The sequence below is a fragment of the Rhineura floridana genome, chromosome 10, assembly GCF_030035675.1.
Source record: "Rhineura floridana isolate rRhiFlo1 chromosome 10, rRhiFlo1.hap2, whole genome shotgun sequence".
NCBI lineage: Eukaryota > Metazoa > Chordata > Lepidosauria > Squamata > Rhineuridae > Rhineura > Rhineura floridana.
In genome coordinates this window covers 15,524,561-15,541,032 of record NC_084489.1, presented here as the reverse complement: position 1 = coordinate 15,541,032, position 16,472 = coordinate 15,524,561, and the positions used below count along the sequence as shown (strand labels likewise).

Genomic DNA, 16,472 nt, shown 5'->3' with positions numbered 1-16,472 from the left:
AGAAAATTCATTTAAAAACATTCACTTGCAAGGCGACAAATTTGATTCAATAACACTTTTATTGGAAGTGAATGGACTGCATTTTCAGTGGCAAATTATCATCCAAACTACCATTATCAAAATATTATACTTGGTGAGCTAAAAACACAAATAAAGTTTAAGAAGCTAATTTCCAACAATGAATGTAAGATATTCACTAATAGGCAAAAAACCTTGCGGTTTAAGAACGTACCTATAGCCAACAGATATTTCTATCAAACTTTATAAAGCAGAGAAATTGGGAAGCTATAGTGAATGCACCAGGGGAGCAGGAGACCTGACCTCCTCTCTGAGATATTGTACTGCCCTACAAATTGGTCAAAATGGAAACACAATTTGGGTTGGTCCTTCACAGTCCAGTCCACTTCATGTGTAGCTTGGAAGAATTTGGGAACATGTGCCTTTGAGCACATGGTGAGTGGTGGCAACACCTGCCATTTCCAAAGATGGAGAATTACATTTTTGTATGTTTGTTGGTGTTCTTACTTTGCTTCTTTTCTGTATTACTACTGTTTTTACAGAGAATCTAATCTAGAAAATTATATTTCTCTCATTATTCAGCCTAGAGATCTGTGTCACATTTATTTTTATTAATTTCAAGGCGTTTTTATTGGTCGATGTCTTAAGATGGTGAAGACAGCCTTTTGTGTTTCAAACTGAAGGTTATGTTCTATTTCTATTTTCGGTGCATTAACAGTTGAATCTGAAACTGCAGTTTGATGTAAAATCTGACTGATTACAATATGTTGCTACTTAAGCAATGAGTCTAGCTGTTGGAAAAAACAAACATGGCCTGCCCAAGATGCATGTTTTAAGCCTATGGTTAAACTACTCCACTTAAGGAAAAGTGAGCATGGTCAATTAAAAGCAAAGAGCACACCTAGAATTTTCTAGAATATATTTCACCTTCCACTGTTTTATCCTGTGCAAACTGACATGCTCCTCATGTCCTCTGGAAACTATTATGCAGAACAGTCAGTGCCGTTATTCCACAATTGTTTTTGGAGCTTTTTTTTTGGTGTTGCAAAGTGTTGCTGTACTTCACATATTCACGGAAACAGAAGCAAATGAAAATGATTTACTATAGGAAACTTCACTAAAATTGCAAAGTAAATCAAACATGTTTAAACTGACTATCTGAACTATATCAGCTGTTTTAACATTGTTGCATCTTCCCTGCTAAAACAAGACCAGCACAGCACATGTCTTGTTTCTGTTATTTGGGCTGATTGCAGGTGTTGCCACCACTCACCATATGTGCAGAGGCACATTCCCAAATTCTTCCGAGCTACACAGGAAGTGGACCAACCTAAATTGTGTTTGCATTTTGTCAAGTGGATCCACAGTTGGCTCCAGAATCGTACTCAAAGAGTTCTTATCAATGGTTCCTTCTCAAACTGGGTAGAAGTAATGATTGGGGTACCACAGGGCTTGGTCCTGGGTCCAGTGCTCTTCAACATTTTTATTAACAACTTGGATGAGGAGGTACAGAGCATGCATATCAAATCTGCATATGATACAAAATTGGGGGGCATAACTAATACCGTGGAAGACAGAAACAAAATTCAAAGGGACCTTGATAGGCTGGAGCATTGGGCTGAAAACAACAGAATGAAATTCAACAGGGATAAATGCAAAGTACTACACTCAGGAAAAAGAAACCAAATGCACAGTTATAAGGTGGGGGATACTTGGCTCAGCAATATGACATGTGAGAAGGATCTTGGAATTGTCATTGATCACAAGCTGAATATGCGCCAACAGTGTGATGTGGCTGCAAAAAAGGCATATGCTATATTAGGCTGAATTAACAGAAGTATAGTTTCCAAACTGCGTGAAGTATTAGTTCCCCTCTATTCAGCACTAGTTAGGCCTCATCTTGAATACTGCATCCAGTTCTGGTCTCCGCAATTGAAGAAGGATGCAGACAAACTGGAACAGGTTCAGAGGAGGGCAACAAGGATGATAGGGGACTGGAAACAAAGCCCTATAAGGAGAGACTGAAGGAACTGGGCATGTTTAGCCTGGAGAAGAGAAGACTGAGGGGAGATATGATAGCATTCTTCAAGTACATGAAAGGTTGTCACATAGAGGGGGCTGGGATCTCTTCTCGATCGTCCCAGAGTGCAGGACATGGAATAATGGGCTCAAGTTGCAAGAAGCCAGATTTCGACTGAACATCAGGAAAAGTTTCCTAACCGTTACAGCCATACAACAATGGAATCAATTACCTAGAGAGGTGGTGGGCTCTCCGACACTGGAGGCATTCAAGAGGCAGCTGGACAGCCATCTGTTGGGAATGCTTTGATTTGGATTCCTGCATTGAGCAGGGGGTTGGACTTGGTGGCCTTATAGGACCCTTCCAACTCTGCTATTCTATTCTAAGTTTGTAGGGCAGTACAATATCTCCGAGAGGAGGTCAGGTCTCCTGCTCCCCAGGTGCATTCACTGTAGCTGCCCAATTTCCCTGCTTTTTAAAGTTTGATAGAAATATCTGTGGGCTATAGGTACGTTCTTAAACCACAAGGTTTTTTTGCCTATTAGTGAATTTCTCTGCTTTTTAAATACGGGAGGTAAGAAATGGGATCCTGCGCAAGTCTGCTGAGAATGGATTGATCATTTGCATGCTTATTGAGTTCAGTGGGATTTACTTCCCTGCGATCATGCTTAGGATAGGTGAAACGGATCATTGGGAGAGAGGTCTGGAGTGGGCAGGTGAGAGGGAATAAGGAACAGGGAAGGAGAGGAAGACAGGAGGAGGAAAGGAACGGAGAGGAGAGGGAATGGAGGGGAAAGGCAGGTCTGATCATTTGCAAGCTTATTAAATTCAGTGGGATTTACTCCCACACAATCATGGCTAGGTGTCCTGCCCAGAGTCCGAGAGACGAGATGGAGATGAGACTGGAATTAATTCTTGTTTTATTAGAGTAACAGTTATATCAAAAGCAGTGCACTTCATAGACCTCTCTATGCTGTCTCACTACTGTCCCTAACTAGACTACCTAAGCATGCTCTGCAGCACGTGGAGTAAGTTGACTCAGCACCGCCTTAAATAGGAAATGTCTTCGCCTGTAATCTCTGACTCCTTCGAAGTTCCACCTTCTGACCGACCTACTTCTCGCTGTGTTTCGCATGGGGTGAGGGGGGGGAGAGCCTCCCCTGCTCATCTGACAGGGCAGGCTTGCTAGGTGCTGGCTTGACTTCGGGGGGGGGAACCCGCTGGTGGGGCAGCGTTTGAAGTGCCAGGCGGGGAGTCCTGGGGGGTGGACTTGGTGTGCATGGCTCTGTTGGGGCGCTTGTAGGTGGAGTGAGCTCTGCGTTGTCGGGAGGACTGTCCGTGGGAACTGGCAGGCTGTCGACTTCACCCCCTCTCTCAATGCCCTCGAAAACCTCATCCACCTCTGGCTCCTCTCCCTGATCTATCTGGGGAAGCTGGGGCTCAACCTACTCCTCTCCCTGCTCCTCCTGGGGGAATTGGGGCTCAACACTAGGATACGTAAAACTGACCATGGGGGAGGAGGAGGGGGAGGGGAGAGTAGAGGGAAGGAGTAAGGGGAAGAGGGGAGTGGAAGGAGGGGGAGGAGAAAGGAGAAGGGGAGGGGGCAAAAGGGAGGTGATGGAAGGGAGGAGGGCAGTTTTGATCATTTGCATGCTTATTGAGTTCAATGGGATTTACTCCCAAACAATCATGCTTATGAGAGGAAAAACTGACCATGGGGGAGGGGGGGAAGGAGGGGATTGGAAGGGGATGGGGAAGGGAGGAGTGAAGGAAGGGGGAGGGAAGGGGTAAGAGGGAAGGCATTGGAGGGAGGGCAGGTTTGAGCATTTGGATGCTTTATGAGTTCAGCGGGATTTACTCCTGTGCAATCATGCTTAGGATATGTGAAAGTGACATGGGGGAGGAGCAGGGAGGGGGGGAGGAGCAGGGAGGGGAGGAGGAGGGGAGGAAGGGATGAGGAGGATATTGGATGTGTGGGCACTGAGTAGAGAGCCCCTTTCATTTCCAAAAGCAAAACACCGTGATCAGTATCATTCTTTTTCAGGGTTTCCACTAAAATTTAGAGGGTTGTTAAGCAGACGTTTCTGAGTTCAGTTTTGTAAGATTTTTTTCTGAAATGAGCTTATGGGAAGCATCAGAATGGCATGGAGGTATTTTCAATTTAACATTGTGGAATGTGAAAAATCCATCCACATCCTCATGGCTGTATAATATCTACTAAGCAAAAAGTGGTTCTATGAACTGTTAGAAAGTGGAAGTCATCTGTTTTGTAATCACTGGATTTGCTGTACAGTAGGGCCCCACTCATACGGCAGGTTACGTTCCAGGCCCCCGCCAAAAAGTGAAAACCGCCAGAAAGTGAGGCCCTACTGTATTCCAGCCGCCACACTCCAGCTGACAGTGATCAGCTGTAGCGCACGAGCTCCCTGCACTACAGCTGTAGCGTGCAATCAGCTGTAGTGTGGGGAGCTCCAGCCGCCACACTCCAGCTGACAGCGATCAGCTGTAGCGTGGGGAGCTCTCGCGCTACAGCAGACCGCTGTCAGCTTGAGTGCAGCGGCTGGACCTCCCTGTGCTACAGCTGAAAGCCCCGCTGGCGCCACTGTATTAGCGGAAAGCCAAAAAGCAGGGCACCGAAAAGCGGGGCCCTACTGTACAAATTTGTTATCTCTTACACTATTTATTATGGAATATTCATTTCATTTGTCAAAAATACTGCTTAACTTTTGCTTCATAATTTGGCCAATTGTGTGTGTGTGTGTGTGTGTGTATGTGCGTACGCACGCGCATGCGCACAAACATGCATGGACACACATATACATATAGGGCATGGAAGTAGAGTTCCACTCATGGGATGCTTCTATTGAAGGGGCAGGCTGGCAGTTGATTGTCATCAATTCCTATTTCACCCTGCAAGCCCTTGTGCTGCCTGTAAGAGTTGCTTTGGGCAGCTGACACCACACAGCAGCAAGTGACATGGTATGGGGAATAAATGAAAATCAACTCTTCCCACCCATTTTCTTTCTCCAGTGGGAGTCTCTGCTGGATCTTAGACTCATCCACAAACAGAAGCAGCCACTCCACTTGTGGAAGTCTGGATCCAACTAACAGAAACCAATTTTCAACATTCAAACCAATTTCCCCACTCTCAGCCACACTCTAGCACGAAAAAGAAAATCCCCCACTGAAGAGCTAGTAATCAGCTTGGATCTCATTCTATATATCAGGATAATAACAGGCAGGCTTATACCCCCATCATCCCAGTGCTCTCTCCAAGTACCTTTCTTCACTTTAAAATGGTGGCACCTATCCTTTGAAACTCCCTCTCATTACATATGAGACAGATGCTGTCTATTGTTTTTTCAGTACCCACAGAAGATCTTCCTTTTTCAACAAGCCTTTCAGGTTGAGATTTTTATCCCAAACTGTGTCTATATTGGATTTGAAATTGTTTTTATATTCATTCATTAGTTTATTATTGTCAACTGACCAGAAATATTTTATATACAAAATAGTTTTATATATGTTTTATTGTTGACATTTATTGTTAAACTGCTTCAATCATAGGTAGCAATTCATAAAAAGATTAAATGTAACTGAGAAAACTTTATGTAGAAATAAAATACAGTCCATTGAAGAAAGCTTTCAAAGCTTCTAAATAAAGCTATCACCCTTACTGTTTTAATGTTTAAAAAACACTAACCCTCTACACTGCTTCTTATTGGTGAATCTTGCCTTCGTTTAGGCTAAAAACGTACGGATCTGAATTATGAAATACAAGATTTGAAACTATACTGGTTTCTATTTCAAGAGGTTACTAGTAATTCAAATATTTCAATTTTTTAATTATTGCCAAGTCGGAGCAAGCAAGTATTCATCTTCTTGTTTGCACAACAATATAAAGCTATCATTTCTTGTCACAATTGACTAGTAAATGAAAGGTTATTTGCACAAGTTATTTGAAACTGAAAATGCACTTGCTAAGTGTATCAACTCAGTACAAAATATAACTACAGCGTGTATATCCAGAACTCATTCCCAAGTCCCAATCATCCTTGAGGAGTCTTGTCCTCCTTAAGAAAAAAAACTGGGAAGAACCATGGTCATTTCAAATTCAGCATCATGCACACCCCCTATCCACAGCAGGGTAGCACTAGTACTGCACTAGAGAAAACAGAAGTACTGGAATCGTACTACTAAATGCATAGACAGGACAGGAGGAGAGAATATTGGACACACCATGAGAAGTCTAGAAATTGATAGAGCCAAACACAAAGGAGAGAATTGGGTATTATGTATCAATACATAGATTAGGTATTATGGCACAGCAGCATCAATAATGCACTCCACAAATTATGTTGCCATTCAGCTCTCACACACACAAAAGGTCTATTAGCAACCAGCTCCAAGTTGTTCCCAAGATCTTTTAGAAAAGATACCCAGCCAATTATTTAAAGATGTGAAGAATGCATCCCAAAATGAAGCTAGGCCCATATGATGCAGATCAAGTGGAGTATGTGGAAATAAACACTGGCCATTCAAACAGTTTGAAAGACGTATGAAACAAAGAAAACAGCGAGAGGAACACTGCAATGGCAAGGATGGTAGATCCACAACTTGTGCTTTTAAATATGGAGGTTTTAAGGTAATCAACTTGCTCTATCCCACTTGTCCCAATGCTCCCTTCAGCAATTCCCCCTCTCCCCATTGCAACTGTTGTCTGTAAGTATGTGGGCCACACCCACAAGTAGCCCTCTGTCTGTCCCAGCTCAAGATCTCCTTAGGTTACTCGAAATACCAGTAAGAAGGAACAGACTGCAGGAAAAATATAGGATGTTCCAAACCCTTTTAATTTTAGTACAAGCTGCTGTAGCATTTCTTCCGTTGCTTTAAAATTAGTAAGAATCACTTCAATTTAACATAATACCTTGAACTGACCACTAGACACATCACACGGCTTCATATCACATAATCAAATATAGTGTTAAGTTTTTAGTTCCAACCTATCATTTTTCAACTATCAGTGACAATTTATTCTTCCTCTTTTAAAAAAAAGCTTCTGCAGCAAACTTTAAGCTTCAAATAATGACTCTAATTTAATTGGAATTATATAGATGTACTAACCTCTCTAGCAATATGACCCAAAGCTTCATCTTCTGCAGAAAACCTGTCTTTCACTGGCGTTCTTTTCCTTCCTGAACCAGGAGTTCCCATAGTGAAATATGCTCTCAGTAATTTCCTTTCAAAATTGGGTTAGATCCAGGTGCTCAGATCTGAAATAAAGTGAAAAGACTATCAGGATTACTTTTTAAAATACATATTTTCATACCTTGAAAACTACTTGCCAATAATTAGTTTCTCTTGCTTATTGATAGTTATAAAGGAGGAATGAACTGGCAAGAACTGACTTGATTTTATGGACCGATTAGCTGCATTTACTCTGCAATAATAAGGTTTTCTAAAATGAAGAAAAAGCAAGAGATGTACACTTGAACGATTTTCTTCTTCAATAGCAGACACTCAGGATTTAAGTTTGCAATCCAATGCCAGTTCTCTCCCTCATCCCAATTACCTTTCTCCATAAATATTTTCTTAATGTTATCTTATTGTGTAGTATACATTTGTGCTGTTTCCCTCCTATGTCTGAGACAGTGATTAAATCCTGTAACATTTAAATTGCTACAAATATCATTTCTATATTTACTTAAATCAGCAAGCGCAGGACCAGAATACATGTTGGCAAATGTTAGATGGAAAAGCTATGTTCCAAAAAAAGTCGTATTAGCAAACACATAGTAAATGGAAATCCTTCTTTGAAACAACAACTATATTCTAAAGCCAACATCTATGTGTTGTGCTCAAGTAATCAGAGACTACTTATTTCCCCTCCAAATATTAAAATTACCATTGCCTTTTAATTAAACTGTAGCAAAACTGAAATAAAGCATAATATTCCACATTATAATGACCAAGCTACCTGGAAAAAAAGAACTACAAATGTTTTGTTTTAGGAAGCATACCTACTGATACAAGGGAGCATACTAGTAATAAAAGAGAAGCAGAACTAGTCTTGACATCACAACCAGTACTTCCAATATATGGTACATACCAGGCAGTGAGTATCCTGTCGGTCACCATGATGTTCCATCCACTTCATGAATACCCTGATCCAAATAAATGCTTCTGCCCCACTGATATTCTCTACTGCTAAACTGCAGGGACACATTTCTAATTTTATAATAGGATTTAGGCTGCTCCTAAAAACACTCAGAAGGGAATCAGTTCCATTGATCTTACTGGGACATGTTTAAAAGTGCATTGTAGGTCAAATTTCAGATGATATTAAGGACAGTTCCTAGAGATCTAGGCTGCAATCCTAACCCCATTTACCTGGGAGTAAGCCCCATTTAATTCAATAGGATTTACTTCTGAGTAGATATGGTTCAGATTGCACTGTTAAAAGATGTTTCTAGGTCCACATGTCTTAAAACAGTACTGCAACTACTGTTTGCCTATCCCAGTAACTACCAGAGGCTTGTATCTGCTCACTTTCATGCAATGGATGCAAATATACAATTCTATTACAAGTATGCTTTATTTATTTTATTATTTGATTTATATCCCACCCTTCCTCCCAGCAGGAGCCCAGGGCAGCAAACGAAAGCACTAAAAGCACTTTTAAACATCATAAAAACAGACTTTAAAATATATTAAAACAAAAATCTCTAAAAACATTTTTTTAAAGCTTAAAAAACATCTTTTTTCCCCCAAGGGGATAAAAACATATTAGCAAGCAATTCCAACACGGACTGGGATAAGGTCTCAACTTAAAAGACTTCTTGCAAGAGGAAGGTCTTCAATAGGTGCCAAAAACAGAGATGGCGCCAGTCTAATATTCAAAGGGAGGGAATTCCAAAGGGTAGGTGTCACTACACTAAAGGTCCATTTCCTATATTGTGCAGAATGGACCTCCTAATAAGATAGTATCTGCAGGAAGCCCCCATCTGCAGTGTGCAGTCATCAACTGGGTATATAAGGGATAAGACGATCTTTCAGGTATCCTGGTCCCAACCTATATAGGGCTTTGTACACCAAAACTAGAACCTTGAACTTAGCCCAGTAGCTGATAGGTAGCCAGTGCAATTCTTTCAGCAGCGGGGTGACATGTTGGCAATACCCTGCCCGAGTGAGCAGTCTCGCCACCGTATTTTGCACCAGCTGAAGCTTCTATACCAACCTAAAGGGTAGCCCTACATACAGTGCATTACAGTAATCCAGCCTGGAGGTTACCAGTGCATGGACAACAGTGGTCTGGCCATCCTGGTCCAGAGACAGCCACAGCTGTCTTACCAGACGAAGGTGGTAAAAGGCACTCCTAGCCACTGAGGTCACTTGGGCCTCTAGTGACAAAGATGAATCGAGGGGCACCCCCAGACTATGGACCTGCTCTTTCAGAGGGAGTATGACCCCGTTCAAAGCAGGCAACTGACCAATTATCCGAACTCGGGAACCACCAACCCACAGCATCTCCATCTTGCTCGGATTCAGACTCAGTTCATTGGCCTTCATCCAGCACACCACCGAGTCCAGGCAGTGGTCCACGGCTTGCACAGCCTCCCCCAATTAAGATGTTAAGGAGGAACAGAGCTAGGTATCGTCAGCATACTGCTGACACCTTGCCCCAAATCTCCAGATGTCTGCTCCCAAGGGCTTCATATAGATGTCACACAGCATGGGGGACAAGATGGTACCCTGCAGCATCCCATAGCACAACTGCCAGGGCGCCAAAAAACAATTACCCCTGGAGATAGGATCAGAACCACTGTGAAACAGTGCCTCTGATATCCACCTCACCAAGTCAGTCCAGAAGGATACCATGGTCAATGGTATCAAAAGCTGCCAAGAGATCAAGTAAAAATAACAGGGTTGCACTCCCCCTGTCCTTCTCCCAATAAAGGTCATCCATCAGGGCGACTAAAGCCGATTCAGTCCCATAACCAGGCCTGAACCCAGATTGGAATGGGTCGTGATAATCTGTTTCATCCAAGAGTACTTGCAGTTGCTGCACCACAACCTTCTCAATCACTTTCCCTAAAAAGGGGGTATTTGCGACCAGTCGGTAGTTTTATCTCAAACCGATGTGTCCACAGCGGGCTTTTTCAGGAGTGGTCAGATCACCGCCTCTTTCAGCACAGCTGGAATCCCTCCCTCCCACAACAATGTGTTGACCATACCCTGGATCCACTCAGTCAAACACCCTCAGCAAGCTTTAATAAGCCAAGAAGGGCAAGGCTTGAGAGGACATGTTGCTGCCCGCATCGTCACAAGCATCTTGTCCACGTCATCAGGCCGCATCAACTGAAACAGTTCTCAAGAAGTTGCAGCAGACGTTGCACTGAACATCTAACTGGGGACTATAGTAGATGTGGATGGGGCATCAAGATTGCTATGGAGGCAAGCAACTTTACTCTCAAAGTGCCTTGCAAACAATTCACAGGGGGCCTCCGAAGGGTCTAAAACTCCATTTCCTGGAGTTGATGTCAACAGACCCCTGACAATACGGAAAAGTTCCACTGGAGAACTTGAGAATGCTACTTGAGAATGCGATGGTGGCAGAGTAGGCCTTCTTCACCACCCTCACTCCCACACAATACGCACGGTTATGATGTTTTACGGGTCTCCGATCAGCCTCACAGCACTTTTTGCCATTTGTATTCCATGAGAGGAGTGGGAGCCAGGAACAAGGCATAGGTACCCTTGCCTTAATCTTCTGTGGTAGTTCACCACCTCCCCATGGCTATACTTTCCTCTACGAATGACGACTGAAATTGGGATGGCATCACCCATGTTCTTCCTTACTAAGACTCCTCCTAAACACCTGATATGGATCCAACAAGAGTCCACCAACAAAACCTATCTGAACCAGTTATCCCAGTAGGCCTCTGATGGAATTGTGAACAGTCAGACCCACTCAATATCTTTCAAAAGGGGCACATCTACTCCCCCCCATCTCACACCCAGGGAGGGCCAGCCTTCTGTCAGTTACAGAATCTCACTCTGAAGGCTTCTGACAACTTTCTCCTATCATTCAATTCACTGTGCCGGAACTACACATGCGCCGTACGCCCTCCCCACTACCAATCTCCTCTAGATTGGTTAACAAAAATAGCAGGGGGTAGTGCGCTTGCCCTCAGGTCTCCCTAAGGGGCTCCCCAAGGGGCAACACCGCCAGTGGCAGACCTGCCCCCCAAGGGCAGCCGGGCTTTTATGCCATGACCCAGCCAGGAGCTGATGCAAGAGGCTGCAAGATTAACTGCAGCCTCTATCTGGAGTTAGGGTCAGGCAGGGGGTCCCAGTCCTTGCAGCACTTACCAGGGACTTCAGCTATCTCAAGAGACAGCAAACCAGAGGAACGAGCAAGCAAGCATCCAGATGCTCAGATACTCACTCCCAGGGCAAGTCTTCTCCAGTCCCCAGTGCTGCAGCTGTTAGCTTTATTAGCTGTTTGCTAGTCGGGCGGGATATAAGCTGAATAAAATAAATAAAAAAAATTAAATAAATAAATAAATAAAATAATAAATAATTTATTATTTATTACATTTATATACTGCACCATAGCCGAAGCTCTCTGGGCAGTTTACAGCAATTAAAAACATTGAAAACAAATATACAACTTTTAAAACACAAAGAACAATTTAAAAACACAATTTAAAAACAATTTAAAAACACATGCTAAAATGCCTGGGAGAAGAGGAAAGTCTTGACCTGGCGCTGAAAAGATAACAGTGTTGGCGCCAGGCACACCTCGTCAAGGAGATCATTTCATAATTTGGGGTCCACCACTGAGAAGGCCCTCTCCCTTGTTGCCACACTCCCAGCTTCCCACAGAGTAGGTACCCAGAGGAGGGCCTTAGTTGTTGAGTGTAGTGTATGGGTGGGTTCATGTCGGGAGACGCGTTCCATCAGGTATTGTGGTCCTCAGCTGTGTAAGGCTTTATAGGTTAAAACCAGCACCTTGAATCGAGCTTGGAAACATACAGGCAGCCAATGCAAGCGGGCCAGAATCGGTTTTATATTTTTAAACCGTCTGGTCCCTGTTACCAATCTGGCCACTGCATTTTGCACAAGCTACAGTTTCCGAACCATCTTCAAAGGCAGCCCCATTGCAGTAATCTAACTTGGAGGTTACCAGAGCATGGATGACTAAAGCCAGGTTATCCTTGTCCAGATAGGGGCATAGCTGGGCCACCAACCAAAGTTGGTAGAAAGCACTCCATGCCACCGAGGCTACCTGAGCCTCAAGTGACAGACGGTTCTAGGAGAACCCCCAAGCTATGAACCTGCTCCTTCAGGGGGAGTGCAACCCCATCCAGGACAGGTTGGACATCCACCATCCGGTCAGAAGAACCACCCACTAGCAGCATCTCAGTCTTGTCTGGATTGAGCCTCAGTTTATTAGCCCCCATCCAGTCCATTGTCGCAGCCAGGCTCTGGTTCAGCACATTGACAGCCTCAACTGAAGAAGATGAAAAGGAGAAATAGAGCTGTGTGTCACAGCATACTGATGGCAACGCACTCCAACGCTCCAGCTGACCACACCCAAAGGTTTCATGTTGATGTTGAACAGCATGGGGGACAGAACTGACCCCTGTGGACCCCATACTGGAGAGTCCAGGGTGCTGAGCAATGTTCCCCAAGCACCACCTTCTGGAGCCGACCCGCCAAGTAGGAGCGGAACCACTGCCATGCAGTCCCTCCCACTCCCAACTCAGCCAGTCTTCCCAGAAGATTAACATTGTCGATGGTATCGAAAGCCGCTGAGAGATCAAGGAGAATCAACAGAGTCACACTTCCCCTCTCTCTCTCTCTCGACAGAGGTCATCATACAGGGCGACCAAGACTGTTTCCGTGCCAAAACCAGGCCTGAAACCCGACTGTAATGGATCCAGCTTTATCCTAACAATCTGGAAAAAAAATTGCTGCAATATTTTTAGATAGACTAAACCAGCCTTTCCCAACTAGTGGGCCACCAGATGTTGTTGGACCACAACTCCCATCAGTCTCAGCCAGCATTGCCAATGGTCAGGAAAAATGGGAATTGTGGTCCAACAACATCTGGTGGCCCACTAGTTGGGAAAGGCTGGACTAAACCAATGTCCTGTTGCCATTTCCAGTTCTGCAGCAAAGTTTATTAGAAAAAAGCACACTGAAATGCATAATGGAGCGGGTGTTCTGCCCAAAGTTGAAGAAATCAGGCTCAGACTCAGCTGTGGCTTCTTCTCTTTTTATTAAAGTAATAGATATATCCAAAGCAGTTTGCCTCATTAACCTAACCTAACTACTCTTTCTAGGAACTTTACACTGCTGTAACTCTGACTAAGTATGACTTCGCAACTGTAAGACATTGACTCCGCAATTGGGTTCCCCCCTCCCCAAGTCCCTTTATGTAGGCTTGGATTGTGCATGCAAACAAAGACTCCGCCTCAGCTCCGAGTGCGGGGTGAAGATGGTTTGATTTTGGCCTCACCCTCTCACAGAGGGGGGCTGCTAGCTGTCAGTTCGGGCATGGGAAGCTGGGCAGTGCTCGGCTGGAAAACGTCTGATATGCAAGGTTGAATCTCTGGCTGTGGCTGCACATCCCATTGGAAAGTGTCAGACGTGCCAGGTGGAGCTTCCACACAGGGGTCAGAAGCTGGGGGCTGAGCTGTCAAAGATGGGGGCCAGGTTCCCTGTGGGTCCACCCCGCTGTCTGCCCTCTCCCAGGGATCCCAGTCCAAGTTCTCTGTTTCACCCTTGTCTATCTGCCCCCTCCTTGCATAGCTCACAACAGGGTGAGGGAGGTTTATTGCTATTGCCAAGACAGCCTTAAAGTGAGCTTAATGGGGTTTTGTTCACAAGTTTATTGTTGAACCTCCTAAATGTTGTGCAGCATAGAACAGACTACAGAATCTAGCCTCTCTACAACATAGATAGGTAGATGGGTAAGATTAGATAGGTAAAATGTGCAACTGCACAACAAACACTCCAAGAGAACAATTGTTACATGTGAGCATTCTTTTGTTTCTCTGTACAGTCCCACATTTTATTTAACTTTAACAGGGCTGTGCACAGCAACGATATAAGGACAGGCATATGTCAACAAGACATCATTAAAACTAACCAATCAAATCAAATAAGCAGCAACAATAATACCTGCAGGACCAAACCCCAAATATGATTTTGGCCTCACCCTCTGACAGACTGGATATCACTTAGAAGGGAATTCACTAATAGGTAAAAAAAAACTTGCAGTTTAAGAACGTACCTATAGCCAACAGGTATTTCTATCAAACTTTTAAAAGCAGGGAAATTGGGCAGTTATAGTGAATGCACCAGGGAAGCTGGAGACCTGACCTCCCCTCTGAGATAATGTACTGCCCTACAAATTTGTAAAAATGCAAACACAATTTAGCTTGGTCTTTCACAGTCCAATCCACTTCCTGTGTAGCTTGGAAGAATTTGGTAACATGTGCATCAGAATGGCATGGGGAGTATTTTCAATTTAACATTGCGGAATGCAAAAAATCCCTGCTGGCTATAGCATACATCCACTCTCGTGACTGTATAATACCCTTCCACCACCAAGAATGCTCTATCTTGTGTCACTGCCCTCCTAGTCTCTATTATGAGTGGGACAATGAGCTGGGCCTCTCCTGCTGATCGTATGCATGGGTCATTCAGTAGCATGAGAAATGTCTCCTCAGGTACTTGGATCCCAAGTCATTTAAGGCTTTATATACTAATAGAAAGACCTTGAACTGGTCTCAGTAGCTCACTGCCAGCAGTGCAGTGCTTTCAGATCAGGGCGGTATTATCCCTCCTTGCTGCTTCTGCTCCAACCAGGGTGAAACATTCTTCAGCAGCCACAGCTTCCAAACCATCTTCAAGAACAGCCCCACATAGAGCGCACAGCAGTAATCCATCTAGGAAGTTACCAGAGCATGGGTTACTGAGGCCAGGCTCTCCTGATCCAGGTACAGCCATAGGTGTGCAAAGATGCTCCTGGCCACTGAGGCTACTTGAACCACCAGTGACAGTTTAGAATTAAGGAACACTCCCCCCCAAAGCTGCACACCTGCTCCTTTAAGAGGAGTGCTACCCCATCCAGAAGAGGCCACCTCCCTAATTCCTAGACATGGGAACAAAAGACCCACAACATCCAGCCTTCTCAAGATTCAGCTTCAATTTATTTGCCCTTAACCAGCCATCACTGCCTTCACAGACCAGGGTCTAGCATTTCCACAGCCTCTCCTGATTCAAATGGAATGCAGACATAGAATTAGGTATCATCTGCACTCAACAGATGAGAGATAGAGCTGACAACACTGCACTCTAGAACTCTGGATAACACCTGCCAGCCATTTCATACGGATGTTAAATAGAGTAGGAGAGACCATATTTGGGAGAGCAGCTAGCTTCCTTAGCCAAGGCAGGCAGAATTCATCACAATAATCACTCAAAGACTGAAGAGTTACTTATTCTACAGCAGCATCTGACGAAGTCTGCATTTCCAGTATGCAATACTTCTTGAAGATCAAGTCAAACATCCAGGTTGCCACTCTCTCCTCCTTCAATCCTGCCATAGCCAATAAAATCTTGCTGATATCTTGGCTTATGTGCAATGATCTCATATAGCTATCTCATAGCACAAAATAATTGTTTGTCATCCACTTCCAGAGTGAATGGGCAGACACAATGCATCCATTCTTTGTGGGGTGGGAAGCATGAGAAAGAAAATTAGAAATGAGCAGAACTGTCAAAATATGGTTTGCATAATCCAAAAGCCAGGATAAAAACCAGGAATATATAAACCATAGTTTAATCATTCAGACATTGAGGGAAATTATGCTTTGCTTCAAACTAGCATTGGGAAGCAGGGAATCACCACTTGCAAGAGAAGCAAGTGCACAAGTTCAAGGCTTTGAACACATATGATTTATACAAATTAACAAACAAATCAAACCTCTTATCTCAGTCCAATATTTCCTCAACTTCATCCTCCAAACATGCTAGATTTGTGAAGATCCTCTAATCACCCATAGGCAGAGAAGAATACTATGGGACATATCACTCTCAACCTCATCTAGTACCATCTGCTCTGATGCCTGAGCCTGTGCCAACAGAATGTGTATCAAGTGTATGCAACACACTGAAGTATCCTGGTTAAGAATGTACTATAAATATACAAGACATACCTTCATTTTATTTTAGGCACACATGGTCTTTAAAATCCACCTAGACAGGAATATATGCAGTCTGTCCCACAAAGAAACTTGGGACCAAACTATGTTGCTATACAGCTACATGTAACATTAATTCAACACACTCTTCTCCTTCAAAAGGGCCACAATCAAACCATTATTACATGTCACCATACATGTAGCTTGGGCCCTAA

The 16,472-nt window shown here is 43.8% G+C and overlaps 1 protein-coding gene across 21 annotated transcripts in view; it reads right to left on the bottom strand.

The window, feature by feature from the left end:
- The window catches only part of LRRFIP2 (LRR binding FLII interacting protein 2), a 105,708-nt gene that overhangs the window by 77,526 nt on the left and 11,710 nt on the right, over positions 1 to 16,472 (bottom strand). For 20 of the 21 annotated variants that reach the window (XM_061586792.1, XM_061586796.1, XM_061586807.1 and 17 more), the window contains exon 2: positions 7,163 to 7,311. In XM_061586792.1, the coding sequence (XP_061442776.1) occupies positions 7,163 to 7,252 (90 nt within the window). In that variant the 5' untranslated portion in view covers positions 7,253 to 7,311. Of the gene's footprint in view, positions 1 to 7,162; positions 7,312 to 11,486; positions 11,552 to 16,472 lie in introns of those variants that run through there. The other variant, XM_061586789.1, reaches the window with a different exon arrangement.